Raw genomic sequence first — 16,153 nt, 5'->3', positions numbered from 1 at the left:
CCAGCGTAAAGACCTGCATTGCAGCCCAAGCATCGAATCCTCTTGTCCCGTTTGAGAAAGGTCTGTTCAAGCATCTTTTCAAATAGTAATCATGTATGTCTTTATGTGGTTGGTAGGTCTGGTATCAATAATCCTTAATTCTCGTACGTACATGTCATGCGTCCGCCGCTGCAAGCAAGGGGTGCATGATCTCGGGATCCTTCCTATCGGTCCAATCGTTCGCACAACAAACGGGAAATGACTGGGGAAGAAATAAAACAACAAACAGAAAATTCAACGCTTGAACCAACTCCTCGAGTCCCCCATCGTGTTGCCACGCTGTCCGATCCCCGTTTCCTGGCGTCCGCCCGCCGTGCATCTTTCCCAAGGGTATCTCTGTAGAGTCTAGTAACTCTGATGCGAATGCCCTCCCAGTACACCGTTGACCGTCAAATCACACTCATCCCGATCCCGTGGTTGTCTAATAACTCCCGTGATGCAATCCCCTCCATTTTCCTTTCTCAGTCGTGACCCGTAAAAATATGTCCACTCCGTATAAAAAACGTTTGTAAAAGAGAGAGAAAAAGGTATAGACAATGTTTTCAGTGGAAAGATTGTCAGAAAGAAAAGAATGATGAACCGCTCAACAGCCACGTTCTGCACCTTCGTACACTCTCCGATGATGAAAATACAACCTTGACCGCAAAAGTAGATGATCGAAGGGAAAAAATAAGACGTGCGCCGCTCTCGAGGAGAGGGCAAAGAGGGAAAGGGTGAAGATATATGACGCCAAAGAAATAGACAGGAAACAAATATTCAGACAACCTCCCAGCCCAAGAATTACCAATAATGAAAATCACGCTTCTTTTCCGAAGCGTGCCGTTGAGGAAATCTTCCCCGTCACCTAGATGCGCCTGTGGTCTTTTTTCTTTTCCGAATGTGGCAGGTTGTCTCGTTGCTTTTCTCATCTTTTGACTCCGTACCGTTCCCGTGGTATCTCCCTTGTTGAATCATTTCCGTTTATTCATTCGAGAAGCCGTGTTGCCGTGTGACGCTCCCGCCAGTGGGGGACTCAGTACATCGCGTGGGTGGATTGCGTGTACATGCGGTCGCGGTAGGCGGGAGGAAGACCGTCGTACCTGGGGCTGCTGGCGCTCGAGGACTGGTCCATGTCGGTGTCGTAAACGTCGTAGCCGTGCTGGTGGTGGTGCACGTATTGCTCCGGAGGAGGAAGGCGCTTGGAGCTGTATGCTGCCAGGCTGGTAGGGCCGGGAACCCGCTTGACGGGATAAGATGAAGGGGCGGTTCGGGACTTGGAAACGCGGTTGGCGTTGCTAACCCTGCGGTCCTTACCGCGACCCTTGATACCCTTGTTGCTGTTCTTGTAAAGGTTGGCGAAGTACCAGTACATCTCTCGGTCCTCGTCAGAGAGGCCATCGATATCAGAGAGGGAAACGATCCAGTCGGTCAGCTCCATGAGCGTCTTCTCGTGATACTTGTTTTGGTGGTTCTGTTCATTGATTAGAAGCTGTTCCTGACATATCCAAAGGATTGCATACCTTGAGGTTGCCTCTCTGTGTGAACATCTTGTTGCACTGGTCAAGCTTGCAAACGAAGGGCTTGGCATTGGTGTGGGTAGCCATGTGCGTCTGCAGGTTGCCGCGCTGAGCGAAAACCTTGCTGCACTGCTCGCAGCGGAAGGGCTTCTCGCCAGTGTGACGGCGCATGTGTGTCTTTTGGGAGTCAGCTAGTGTCGTTTGGTCGTACACGAAAGAGTCTCACCTTCAGGTTCCCGGGCTGCGAGAACGTGCGTCCGCATCGCGGCCAGTTGCATGCCTATGATGGATTAGGATGAAGCGGATAGCTAGAGAGCAATGAGCACCTACGTAAGGCTTTTCTCCGGTGTGGGCGCGCTTGTGGGTATCGAGATGAGTGCTTTGGTAGAAACTCTTGCCACAGCCATCCACGTCGCAAATGTACTTCTTGGGCTTCGGCGCATCCGACGACTCTGTGGGAGTCTCGACCTGTGTCACAACCTGTTGAAAGTCAGAAAGTGTTGAAATTGTTCGATCTTTCTGAGACGTACCTGGACTGTGGGTTGGGGTGCAGGCCGGGGACGAGGAGATCTGGGCTCAGGCTTGACAACCTTCTCGATCTCAGGCACGCCCTTCACGATGTCTTCCGAGTCGTTTCTCTTCTGGATCGCCTTCATGAGAGTGTCAATGGCAGTAGTGAAGTTAACCGTCTCGGCACTGGTGGGCTTGTTGTACTTGATGTCCTTGGTGTTGAGGGGGTGAGGTGTCTTCGGGTTGCTAGCTTTCGTCTCGCTCTTGGTTGAAGGGCTGCGGTGGCGGTCGTTCTGGGCCGAAGGGCTCTCCTGAGGGTAGGAGCTGGCGCGAGGAACCTCATGCTCAGGTGCCGCGATGGGCATCATCTGGCGCTCCTGCTGCGCGGGAAGTCGGAAAGGCATGTTCATGTTGGTAGGAGGGGAGTCGTATTGGGCGTAAGCGAAGTGGTTCTGAGTCGGGCACGGGTGTCCCATGTTAGGCATAGAGGCGACGCCGTAATGGTTTCCGACCATGTACTGAGGGGCCATGATGGCGCCGTTCATTGGGGCAGTCGTTGCCGCCCTCGCATCGTAGGGCACAAAGTTCGAATTATCCATCATAGCGTATTCGTTGGCAGCATGATGCTGCTGCCAACGGCCCCAAGCCTGGGGTGCGGCTGGTGATTCCGTGAGGGCCATTGGGATGAAGCCAGGCGGTTATGGCGTGGTGATATGGCACAGGATGTTTACTGATTTGGTGGTTGAGGTGATGGTGGACGGTGTCAAGTTGAATAATTCCTGGTCTGGGTCAAGAGAAGGATGAGGAGCAGACAAGGAGGGTGAGTCGGTGGAATATATCAAAAGGAAGGAGTGAATAGAGTAGAAAGATGATGACTCGAGGAATCAAGGTTCGTGATCTCGTGGGCTGGAGAAAGAAAGGAGGATGTATGTAGTTATAGACCTGGGAAGGCAGAAGGACGTATACACGCTCCGGAGGGGATGGGTTGATGTGCTGCTAGGGTCAGATTGTATTCCGAAGCCAATCGACTGGATTGGGTTCCCGGAGATCTTAGCACTAAATATACATGCATCGAAAGCGAGACCAGCAGGACCCAAAGAGTGGGCTGCTTGAGAAAAAGAATAGTTGACGGCCAGAACAAGAACATGGAGGTTTGGTGGAAATCGACCCCCACTACAACTAGCAAGACGGAGGACATCCAGAAAGCCGGGGTAGGGGGGAGACTGCATGGGCGCTGGGCGGGTCAAGGCCCTGTCGAGGTACTCGTAGACGAGCTCAAGTCCTGGTCGTCCAGGGTGGGCGAAAGACGGGAGGGGAGGGGAGGGGTAGGTCATGGTCTTGGGGGTGGGAGTGGTGGGAGAGGCGCCATGTCCATGCCTGCGACTAGTGTAAGGCAAGAGGTAGTGTGGGATGCACTCATGTCTCTGAGAGAGAGAGAGGCTAATAGACTGACTGCTCAAGTCCATAGATGGTGGAGGCGGCGGCGAACGGCGACTGGCGTTCCCAGAGGAGCTGAGGACGAAAACCCAATCACCAATCCGCCGTCCCAGCTTAGGTAGAAGGACGGTTCTCGGACTGATCGAACTGAGGGGAAAAGCAGTCGATCTGGCCACCTCGGGTTCTCAAGTAAAGGAATGAGACATTCTGTAAATATGGGCTGTACTGGAGAGAGCTGGCCACTTGGCTTAAGCTTGGATCAGGGGAACAGGGGACTGGTATCCGTGGTTGTACCTCGAACAGCGTCTTCAGACGACGACAGTCGAGTTCTCGTGATTTCGATACCCGTCCGATCACTACGACGCGGGGGATGAGGATTGGCAGCCGGGTGGTGAGAGTTTGAAACAAGCATGTTCAGGATTTTTCAAATAAAGAGAGCCCTGTGCATCTCTGGTCGGTTCTGGAGTTTTGCTTGGTTGCCGTGGGCTCGAAGCCTCTTTGCTTATTCTTCTTCGAGGTGCACCATAGTGACATCCCACTTGGGTGAAGGCCAGATCTCGCCCAAATGGGGTGCCATGATTGCTTTTAGTCGCAGGCTAGGATCGCCGGGAGCTCTGATGTTGCAGCCGGACGGCAAGGCGAGGCAGGGGAAGGTAGCAGAGGGACTTTCTAAAGGCGTCAAGACAATGTGAGAAGAGATAGAGAGAGATATCGATCCTGATAGACACGCAATACCAAGAGGCTTTGGACGATGGAGGAATGCGCGCCACGCACCAGCCAGGGCTACCTGGCATCGAGATGGTCATCTGGATGTTGCTCAGGATGATGAAGAGTGATGGTGCCTTGGTGGTTTCCCGTACCTGACAGGACGCGAGGGCATCGTACAGCCAGTGAATCGAGCTGGGGCGGAGATAAGATGGTTGACAAGGCATGTCTTCGTACGTAGGGCGGAGGTTAGGTCACGGGTGAGGTCGATCGGTGATGGCGATGACGGTGTTGATGCCCATGGCAATCCAGCAGAAGGCTGTGTTGGTCAGCCAGCAGGATGAGCTGCAAAGATGCTGGTCGGATAGCAAGCAGGAGTCTCCATGAGGCAAGTTTCGTAGAGGAAGACAGGGCAGCGCCGAGGTGAGGACTCGGCAGCAGTCTAACAACCTAACGCAACAGTTGGCCAAAGGCCAAGTTGAAGGCGTGAACATGGGTTTCCAGAGTGTCTCTTGTGTGCGCAGTAAAAATGTCTAGCAAAGTCAGACATGGACGACGGAGAAGCAGAGGACCAGGATATCACGGCAAGGGGTTCCCTGACCGCTGGGTTCTTAATTTTTGGTGCAGGCGGGCGGGACTGACGGCAGGGAGGGACTGGAAATCCCATTGGCACCCAAGAGAGGAAGGGGAGGGGTGTGGCAGGTAAAATGTCGATGGAGTTGAAGGTGATGGTGATGGGGTGGGAAGTGGTCGAGTGCGAGGTGCGAGGTGCGAGGTGCAAGGCACCGCAGGCGCAGACAGACGCAGACGCAGACGCAGCGGTACGTACCTTACCTGCTTGCCCAGAGGTGCACCCAGATGCAGTGGATACCCGCCTGCAGCTGCTGTGAGTGGGGAATGGGAAGATTTCTGGGCACGTACTCCACCTGGTAGACGAGGTGAAATCTAGATACGTACCGTCCTCAGGCACTGCGCAAGGAAGGGAAGGCACGCGGGTGTCGTTGCACGCCCCTGAGGTGCCGGTGCCGGGTCGAGTTCTGCCCCAAGCTCCCGCCCAGCTCCAGTTCCAGGTCCTACGGTCCCCTACGGACGGACCTACCCACGGTACTTCCCATCTCATCCAGTTCTCATTGCACTTGCCTGGCGAACGTCTATCCTCACACCTTCATACCGACCTACCACCTACCTACCTGTGCAATATGCAGCAATGGCTATGTCGAAAGCCACACCCGGGAATCCTCTCGCAACCTTGACCACCAGTTCTCAATTTCAAGGCGTCGCCAGCAGCAGAAGCAATACCAGCAGCAGCCGGCAGCAGCCAGACACATCCCGTCGTCTCTTTCTGCGTTGCTGCAGTGCCAGTTCCTCGGGCTGGTCCCCAAGTCCCCCCAGGTCCCTTGGGCAATCTTCCGTTTGCTCGTTGGCCCGTTCAAGGATGAAGTCGGAACCTCAAACCGTCAGCACTTATTTTCGTCCTAAAGAAATTGCACCACCCGCAGAATACACAAGCCGCACTTCCCAATCTGGCGTCTGCCGCTGTTTGCCTGCCAAACGACAAACACGCTTCTTGTGTGTTTGTCACCATTTGGCATTGGGCCCTCCTGGCGATGCCAACCAGGTCCCAGGTGCAAGGAGCTACGCTCGCTGGGTGATCATCGCCATAGGCTGGCCATTAAGGCTCACCAGCCCTGCCTTCCGCCACTGCCTCGCCGCCTCGAAACCGAAAGCCTCAGTTCGGGACCGAGTTAAGGCACCATCTTGACTGACGATCGGTACCTTCGTCCACCTCAAGTCGCCTTCAACGGAAGCCCTCAACCGGCCAGGCCAGGGGTATACGCCGCCACCTCCTGTTAAGCGCCTCGTATCACGCCCGCCTTCCGCCTCCCGCCTCATTTCCCAACTCCCGTCACCACCACGAGGCTGCGTGGCGTATTCCCCACTGCCCGTCAACCGTGCCCGTCAAACCCGTCTGTCACTGTCACCTCACCCTCGCACCCACCCCGGCGCCATTGGTGTTTGACAGCTCGCAACAATGCCCTTTTTGCCTGTCCGTTTTGGAGTCTCGACCTCTGCCTCCTCAACCGAACTGTCACTATACCACCCTCCTACTTGGCATCACTACAGAGCCGGCCACCTACCCGGGGTCCCTTCCTGTCGTCCGTCCGTAAACCCCGGCAACAGCTCGGCAGAGAAGGGCACTGAGAGCGAATGATTCCATGCCCATTTCTTCGCCTTTCAACAACCTCAATGGACCGGTGCGGTTCTTGGAATATATAGCAGCCAGAGTTGGGGACCTCATATGGCATTCCGTCTCTTGGATGTCCGGCTGCACCTACGTTTACCACCACCAGTTAGCACTGCAAAGTCTCTTTTCCCTCGCCGGACGGACCAACGGATCGCTTACGGTTACGGTGTTGGCCGTCCAAGGCTGGATTCACCTTGCGCTACACGGGATCCACGGCGGGTGGGAACGGCGGCCGGAGTCGACTGATGGCACCTTGGAAAAGTCCTTCTGCATCAAAACCTCCGAGCTGCTGCAAAAGCAGGGGGAAAAGAAGGCAGAGTGCAGCCTGCAGCGCTTTCGCAACTCACATCGTAATCGGAATCCAGGGGTGTGCCGTCTCCGGTGGTCCCCGGTGGCCCCTCTCCTCCACCTGGCCTTGCGATCTGTCTGGGCCTCTGTTCGACCATGGATCTCAGATTGGCTCTGTTGTTTAGCTCCATAAGAATCGCAGCTTCGGTTGCCCGACGCTGCCCTTTACGTTGCAAAGAGGGAATAACAGTCTCCTACAAACTGCAAATATACGCGGTCTGATCCGGCCCATAGCTGCACGACGATAACAATGCAATCTGACGCCGCGCATCGGGTTTATCGTCGAAAATTTTCTCGACATTGGGTCAATGAATCCCATGGGACGTCGTCCCACCGTCATCAATGTGGGCAACTGCAGGCGAAATCAACGTCCCAATCGTCCTCTTTTCATATTATTTTCCCCTCGGCGATATTCCGAGGCGCACTTCGCCAATGTTTCAAACGGTGACAGTGTATGATTGTCAACGCCTTCATTCGCGGTTCGGTTTGGCATATGTATTGTGCGTGGCTATTATTCAGACACTATGGCTGGAATGGATTAATGTGCACGCAAGGGGTCTCGTTTACATGGCAGAGACCCGTCGCCGGATGGCCAGCCTACTGCCGCGCCATTGCGCGTTCCACCCTTCGGCCTTACTGCTATTGAGTTGCAGACAAATCAAGCTCGCTTACTGGCCTCCTGTGTCTGCAACTATCCGCGATGATCATTTCCTTTTACCAGGAATCTGATCTGCGACAAGTTAAGCAAGTACAGCTCCAAGTTGTCTGGTTGTTGGCAACGTAACCATATCGTCAACTGGGTAGGACTTTCTCAGCTCACAGCACCAAACCAGTACTCGAGAACAGCTCGTTACAGGCAATACATAACGACTTGACCAGATATGACGGGTTATGCAGCCTATGCAGATATATTCAGGGTGGGATCGGCGATACTAATCACACTGGTTCGCGGTTACCCCTCAGGAATGATTCCACACCCGTTGGCGGTACCACAGCAAAAGCAAGCAACGCAAAGACATGGCATTCACGAGCAACACCACTTTGCCATGCTTAAACCGTTATGGACTTGTGGACGTTTAAACTTTTTGAGTTACGGAGCCGCATACCTCTTCTCGCCGACTCGAAGCTGCGCACTCTCATTCAACGTCGAGTTCGAGCATGCTTGCCGTCCGCTTTGCTTCCCATTATGTTGCCCACAACTGTTCCGAAGCTATGGATCGTTGTCCCTAACAGGACACCCGCTACTATTCGGCATTTCCATATCGGGAGGTATCGATCACGGGCAACGCTAATGGACTGGATCATCTGGTTTCCATCACTGGCCTGCATAGTCAGCGAGCGCTATCCGTCGCAGAACTGCTCTGCTGAAAAATGCCCGTGTATCATCACTCACATGCATTTTGGTCACATATCATATTGGTCACAGTCCAATCGACCTTGGGAAGACTTCCGCGGTCTTGGCGGGCATATTTTTGCTGCACTACAACCTCCATACCCAGTCTTCAATCTCAAACACTCCATCTTCCTGGAAACTACCCTCGCAAGCCTCGTACGCCATATTATAATCAGTCGCCGCACGAATTGATACTCGGATTGGCCCACCAGGGTTGCTGCGTCTTACGAAACGCATACGAATGGAACGCTCTAGATAGTGTTGTCAATCCAGGCGTACAGTCTTCTTGGTGCGGGAAAACCACTGAACGGCCGGAATGGGTTCAGCCACGGCCAATGCGACTCCCAGTTGGTGGCTGAAAAAGCGACAGAATCAACTTACATGATTGGAGCGCGCGATTCCAAATGACTCCTACTGGTGTTAGCAGGCTCCTTAATCGCTTGTTCGGCGTATGACAAGTAACGACGTCGCCTCTGCCGCATCCAGCCGGCCCGGCAACCTGGGCTGGAGAAGGTGACAGACCGTCCCTAAGGCATGTCGAGTTCGAAATTTACGAAGGATACATTTGGCACATAATGCTGGCAGCCTACGCTCATCCGTAACAATCGGCCAGTCGGCAACGTTTCGACATGCTCAGCATCAGGGTACCACGGACCTCACGTCTTGTTGATGAGGAATTAGTTCTCCACTAACTCCAGGGACCCACGGATTACTGAACAGCACTGCAGGACGCTATGAATTGAATGGCTCGTCTGTCATCTACGCCAACCTGAAGAAAGTGACAGACTACAGAGTACGGAGGCCAGCGAATTTCGATCGGGTCCCCCGAAAAAGGCCAACTCCGGTCAGTCTGCCAGGAGTTGGGCTTCAAGTCGATCAGGCTTTTTTTTCACGGAGATGGATTAGATGACAGCCATCCCTTCTGTTTGGGGTCAAAGCAGCAGGCTGGGGCTGCGTTCCATCAAACCAGCGGCCTTTGATGACAGACTGAAGGCTGCCTCACGCCTCGACCCCAAATCCAGTGTGCTCGTGGCTACATTCCAACTTAGTGGCTGCGAGACCCCGGACGAGCTCATCGCGATCCATGCTGTCGGGAAAGGGGCGCTGTTCAATCTGGGCCACGGCAGGCGCGTCAACAGCGCAAGCTAACAAGCATCACGACGAGCTGAAGTGGCCCAGACAGCACGCCAGCCAGAACTGGTTTAGCCAGGCTGCAGGCGTGCACTCCCGTGATCCGTGCACACGTCCCAGAACTGCGGTTGAAGGGCGATCCCCCGGGTTGAATTTATTTATGCTATTGGGTGCCGCTCCATGTCAAACGGAATCAGGCACCGTCTCCGAGAGGGAGGAAAGCAGTGTGGCAGCCAGCAAGGGACCGCCGGAGGTGACAACTTGGAACTAACCCGCGGGCGAGATCAGGATGACGGACTTTGAACAGATTTCATTCGAGCGCATACTGCAAGACTGCCGTCACCACCACCACTACCAAGCTCACCCTCGCCAAGGCAGGTCGTTTCCAGCTTCCCGATGGTTACTGGGCAATGAGCCACGGGAGGCGGGAATCCGTTGACACTAAAGGCGGGAGCGTCATCCCGCACTAGGCGGTTGTATACCACCACCGGCCCGGTCGGAGTACACGGACGAACAGCACCACGTCAAAATGTCGCCGCTGAGGCGCCATTTCGGACCAACTAGCGGACGGCACATCCAACTGAAGAGCTAAATTGACGACAAGGAATCGGAGACCAGCCATTTTTGCAAGCCAAGCTGGTGCTCAGAGTGGCCGAGACAGCCTTCCGCCAATGACAAGGCAAATTTAATTCTGCAGTCGGGTGTAGGATGTTTCAATGTCTGCTTCAGTCTTTCTTCGCTTCTGCTGCCTAGCCGGAAACTCAAGCAGGCGTTTTACCCCTGAGGAGGAGATGATATTGATGTCAATGGGACGTCGTCATCTCTCATTCACTTATTGGTGACCATCAAAAACCAGGGCACGATGCACAATCGGCAAATGACGGCTACCACTACCAATGGTTTTACCAGGGCACACCAATCACCAACAGCTCTTACGAATAGCTCATATCCACAAACAAGAACCCCTTTTCTCTGAACCCACCTCACTCGTGTCCTACGAGCGCGGTGCGATTACGGGCTTGTTGCGGCACAGGCTCTCAAACCAAGGACGCCGGATGGTGGCTCAGTTTAGCGGTATTGCTACTTGGATTCCAACGGGACCGCAGAGAAATTAAACTTCAACCAAGAGTTTAAACTTCTGGTTCGCATCGCTGCCAATCTAAGAATGCCATCGGCAGAAAAGCATCGTGGCCCTAACAACGAGCCGTCCCGAAACGAGTGGCGACAGCCTCAGCGACGACACACGTCTAACGAGGAACCAAGGCCGACACCAAAGCCAAACGTGGAAGCCCTGTGCCTGGCCAGTTCTGCCAAATGGAATGATTCCATGCATCCGAAAAGCTTATCAAACCGGCTTCCATGCGCTGTCAATGTCTGCAATCAGTCCTGTCATCTCCCAGCCGAAGAAAATCTTTTTTTCGGCTGTCACACCTACTGCCTGCTGCTGCTGCTGCAAGTACAGGACAGGGGCAGTCTCGCAAGAGTGACGGAGGAGCCTACGGGCGTAACTTTTGTAACCAGTCGACTTCAAGCTCGTACTCGCGGCCATGACCACAATCGTCCATCTTCTCCAGAATTATCTCATCATTCCAAGGCACATGGATGATGGATCCTCATCCACTCTACTGGGCCTGGATTCATTCCAATGGCCTTTATCGCGGGGCCCTTTTGGGCCAGCAGCGCTTCCATGTTCTGTCTGACGGGTAAATCTGGGGCCACTGAACAATGGTCATTCCAGAAATCAGCCCAGGTAAAACAACCAGAAGCTGGAACTTTCCCAACTGGAACGAAACGGCGCACCTAATCCGTACGCCTCCTTTGTTCAGCCTTACAACGATTGAGTCGCGACCGTCAGACCCCGACATCTACTGTCTAACCGACGACCGACCGGCAACCTTACAGCAGCACAGTGACGACGGTCACATGGGGCCCTGTCACGGTCTGTGATACCCAAATACGTCACGTTGGATTGCGATGGGAATGCTCGAAATGGGGCATTTTCCCCCGGTTGCCGCGCGGCAACTTGGTTCCACGAACACGACAAAGCTGAAGAGGCCCCGATCCAACTCTTCGCCCGCTTTCCGATCGCTCACGGCCACCGCCCATTCTCTCATCGGCAATCGCGCTGGCCCCTTTGTGCGCTTCTAAGATCACTGTGGATGCCTCTGCGTCTCTGTGGAATCATTGCAAATTTTCAACCTTTGCCATCACATCTCAACTTTTTGGAGCATTATGTATTTCCCAAGTTGACTACCTAACTTGGTTGGGGGAAGCGCGGTCACGTCGCAAGGGTGACAGAATGGGCTTGTTAGGCACCGGGGAAGCAGGGTGCTCGACCCGCTAACCAGGACATGGCCCCTTCGGCTTTCGCAGGCAACGTGGTTGTCCTCACTGCAAGAGAGTCAGCGTGACCTGGTAAGTTCAGTAAACAGCCAAGAGGCGCGTCATTACTGACCTAGACCAAGCCTCCCCTTCTTCAGTTGACACTTGCAAGGCTCCTCACTGGCGAGGTCCTCCTTACTTTCGCAAGTACAACTCGGCCTGGTCTGTCGTCACTTATCAATTGCCGGCCTGAGCTTCAGGCGATAAGTATCGAACCCACCCAGAAACACTCTCCAGCAATGAACTTCCCCGAGCCCATGCGATTGCTGGCGAGCAGATCTGATAATGAGGAGACTGGAGTTGTCGACCGATCGAGATGGGCAAACCACCTCAACAAGCCATTTCCCATGGCGCCTGCATCTCATGACATCCGTCTATTTCAGGCTGCTTGAAACATGGCAATACCGGCACTGCCTCCCGGGCATACCTTCTCGGCCGTTGGGACAGCCGGCAACCTCCGTTTGTTGACGCCCAGCATTATATTAGCTGATATTTTGCAAGAACGTCCCTAGCAAATGTTCCGATGAATGACAGCTGGGCTAGCAAGCTGGAGAAGACGCGCCTATTGATTGAGGTAAAGAGGCAGCGCGCTGGGCATCGACTGGGACTTGCTCAGGGTCCAGGGGCTTGAGACGGGCCTCTGTGGGCACTGGGCTGACCTGATCTGGGTGCATCCGCACGTACCGAGACTCGCCCATTCCTTAGCCACGACTGCAAGGGGCGCATTAGGGCCTAACTTGGCCACTCAGTCATTCGCAGACGATACCATCCTTTCTTCTTCCAACCTCTCCGCAGATCGATGGTAGCAGTCCCGGTGGACAGGGAGGGGCTGAGGCAGATCACGGGAGTCTCGACTCAAGTGCCTTGACTTGAGGTCTAAGCCATAAAGGATACGCCAGAGGCTTGCTCTCGTCAAAACACCCAGTCCTGTGGCGGCTTTCCTCGCCCACTTGCGGTCAGCTGCTTCGAGGTTGCGAGTCCCAGGGGAGCGGCAACCCACACCGGCTCTTTTCTTCTCTACTTGGTGAGATCGTGGCACCGAGGATCTGAATTGAGGCTTCGAACTGGCCGGGTTGCCAGATGCACCCAATGGGAACAGGACTGGACCTGGTCGGAGCTTCCACATTACTATGGATAGATCTGATCGACGTCTTAATCGCTTTATGGTATTGCGCTTGATGTCGCCGCGAAAGCCGCGCAACCTGTGTCCGGGCGACATTTACTTCAGTCGAATGTCGGGCATGATCACGATATCGTCCACGGGCATTAGCACCGCTCACAGGCGTCGTCGCCGTCTTGCGGCCGGCCATTCGCGAGTGGACAAAACGCCCGACTCATGTTCATTTTCACGAAGCCGTGGATGAGAAGTGATGTGTAGTTTTGTTGAGAGAGGGCGTGAGACACGGAGGTGAGGGTATCCCTGACAGAGTATCGAGCGGTGTCTGAGCATCCACCAAGGCATCTGACATATGAGATCTTTCTGTTCTCTCTGTTCCCCATCTGCGACTGGCTTGCTGAAAGGTGAGCGCAAAGTCAGTGGGAGGTCCGGAGGTCTCGTCCGATGTGTTAGCCGCTGTCGATTGCCCGATAACGAAGGGATGACCTTGTATCGAGTGGTCCCCCGGATCAAATTGACGACATGGACGGGCCTTGGACGACATCTGCGGTGGCTAGGTCCTTGGGGTGGTGGACCAGCCTCGCCCAGTCGCGCAGATGGGAATGTTTCATTCCCAAGCACGACGATGGGATATCTCAACCCGCCTCTTCTCGCACGTCGCACCCCACCCGGCAGGCAGTGTGATCTACGCACTTTTCCTAACCGAGACCAAGCTGGATCGCTGGGCCAGCTGCGCAGCATGGGTTGAACGCTGCAAGTACCAGGGCCAATTCCGAAATCCCAGGCAGAGCGTCCAGGCACCCCGGTCATCTCTGGACGTCCTAAAGGCCAGTGAGAGCGCCCGTCCCACCTCAGATCTCGACTCTGATGCTCCAGCCCACAAGGATGGCGCCTGTGGCATGCTGCAGTGGAGCCGGGCCGGGTCCTTTATGACTTTGGTCTTTGTTTTTTATTTCTTTCCTCGCTTTGTGTGCAGGAGAGAATGTGATATGTGACGAGAAGGCTGAGATCTGCCCTTACCAACATATGCAGCATTTTTCGCAAGCTCTTCCATTTTGATCGCGGCCCAATTTCCCAAAACAGCTATCCTCCTCCGAGCCACTCGATTTATGGGATTTCGGGGCCGCAAAGCCCACGGACGCATCCCGTGCAATATCGAAATCTGACAGGTCACGGAAACGCGATCAACCGGCATGGACAGTCGATCATGTCGTGAGGTCCTCCGGAGGCACATCTCACGTCCTTCTGACTCCGAAACCCGCCCGGAGGTGGAGAGAGCGGCTTTCCCCCCCTCAGGCTATAGTCAGGCCAAGGAGCAAATATGGCCCAGGGGCGGACGAGTTCCCAAACCACAGCGCATCCGGCGGCCGACCACGGGGCCGATTGGCAACAATCTTTGCGACGCCAAACGGACTTCTTTCTCGATAGTCTCAAATCGTCGACTTGGACCGACGGCCACACGCAGTGCGCTCTCGGACACTGACAAGTCAGAATTTGCTCGCAATAGGCTTCGCGTCCTGCGTCGTAAACCCATGGTAACGGCACCTCCATACTGGACCATCGCGTCCGATCACTCGCCTCCGATCACATCTTGCCCATCAGTCATCTCATCACCCACGTCCTCGGTTCCCCACCGCTCGACCCTCCGTCATCAGAGGGAGATCGCGATTGTAAGGCAGCCCATATGCAGATGAGGAATGACAATGCGACAATCTGATGCGCCCGAGACGCTGCAGAAAGCTCCAGCTAGGCAGGCCAAAGCGAGGAAACTAGGAAGCCTCTTTCATTTTTTCCCTCACGCTACCCTTTTTGACGATGTCATCGCGAACGGTCCCGCTAATTGACAGGCTTCTTTGGCGAGTCTCTTTTCTTTCCCTCGAATTGAACCCCGGCCGAGCGCCTAAACTCTGTCATAAACGAGCACGGCAGTACGTTATCCTGACAACGTCTTGGGTCCCTTCGTTGTTTTTTCTTCTATCCCCTCTCCAGGCGGTCTGTGTTGCATGGGAACAGACACAGACAGGGCCAGGAAGGGGGAACATGACTCCTGATCATCTGGAAGAGGGCCGTTACAGATTCGTTCGTCGCGACGTTCGGGTTCCCTCCCGCGAAAAGCTTCTGTCGCACAATCACATTTTCTTTCGCGCGCGGGGGGCGAGTGCGAGGGTGGAGTTAGACGATCCGCTAGGTAGCGACGTTGTCGTTTTCGCTGGGAGCCAGCCCGCCGCCCGCTTTCCCGTCCTCGTGGCAATTCCAACGATTGCGGACACTTTTTTTTTTTTTCCTCCTTTGTGTCTTCTGGGACAGGCTGCGATGTGTGTGGGACGCCGGGACTCGGGACTCGGAGTTGTCGCCGTTGCAAGCCATTGGCTACAGCCCTGGATCAACCATATCAGATGACTCACGTTGTTCTGCGTCAATGGGCCTCCGACTTTGGAAACCCCCCAACGGCGGCGCAGCGCATGAGGACGGCTGCTGAATCTCTACTGGATTGCGCTGCTAAAATGACAACTATCAAGTACGCCGTTGATCAGTAGTCGGGAGACGGAATGGGGACTCGGAGTAGGGGTGATGCTTGTTCGGCGCCGCCCAGGTCGACGTCGAACGTCCGGCGTGGAGCCATATTGAGTTGCCCCCTACGGAGTGAAGCGGCAGTTTTGCCACGCTAGAGGCTGGACCCTTATGACGGCTTTGCGTGATTTGTTCTGGAGCCGAGCGTGGTGGGCAAGGGAGAAGGGAGCTCAGCGATCTGCGCAACCGTCATTGTATCGTGAATGGCTGGCTGGCAAGATTGAAGCTCCCACTAGGCGTTCCAAGCCGTCCTGCGATGCCGTTGCTCGAGCATTCCTGCCGTCCCCCAAGCTTGGACACGCACGCGGAGCAAGAAGTACATGAGGGGGAGGAGGATCCAAAAAGTGAGGAGTCTCGGAGTCAGGTGGTCAAGGTAAGGACGTTGGGGATAGCTGCGCAGATGTTGTCCTTGCCTGTCTACCTTGGGTTAGGACGGTCTCGCCCCTCACATCTCACCTTTTTTTGCGCAAAGCAAAGCCTCGTCCAAGTCTCTTCGTAGGTGGCGCCCCCGCGGAGCTTCGGATCCGCGCCGTTGAACATGCCAACAGCTGTTGGTGCCCCGCGCCCTTCTTCTTTTTTCCTCTCTTCCTCAGAGACCGTGTTGCAGGTTCTTTGGCCGCTCCTTCTTTCTTGAATGTGTCTCTCTACTGGGTACATGTCTTTACTGCTGAACATGTCTCTCTTGCCATGTCTCGAGAGGCGGCCACACGGACAGACAGGCCTAATGGGGACACAAGTCGCGGGGATAAGTGGAACGAGAATGGAGGAAATGAGGGTTT

The 16,153-nt window shown here is 54.8% G+C and overlaps 1 protein-coding gene across 1 annotated transcript; it reads right to left on the bottom strand.

The window, feature by feature from the left end:
- Positions 1–1,051: 1,051 nt before the first annotated feature.
- Positions 1,052–2,725, bottom strand: AZF1 (Asparagine-rich zinc finger protein AZF1; the record flags this gene model as incomplete). Its single annotated transcript, XM_036636973.1, has 5 exons — positions 1,052–1,489; positions 1,539–1,712; positions 1,762–1,815; positions 1,866–2,015; positions 2,066–2,725. 5 exons carry the CDS (start codon positions 2,723–2,725, stop codon positions 1,052–1,054), a joined length of 1,476 nt encoding a protein of 491 aa, XP_036498962.1.
- Positions 2,726–16,153: the final 13,428 nt, after the last annotated feature.

Source organism: Colletotrichum siamense, assembly GCF_013390195.1.
Source record: "Colletotrichum siamense strain Cg363 chromosome Unknown KSG_Cg363_contig03, whole genome shotgun sequence".
NCBI lineage: Eukaryota > Fungi > Ascomycota > Sordariomycetes > Glomerellales > Glomerellaceae > Colletotrichum > Colletotrichum siamense.
This window is presented reverse-complemented; position numbering and strand designations above follow the sequence as displayed.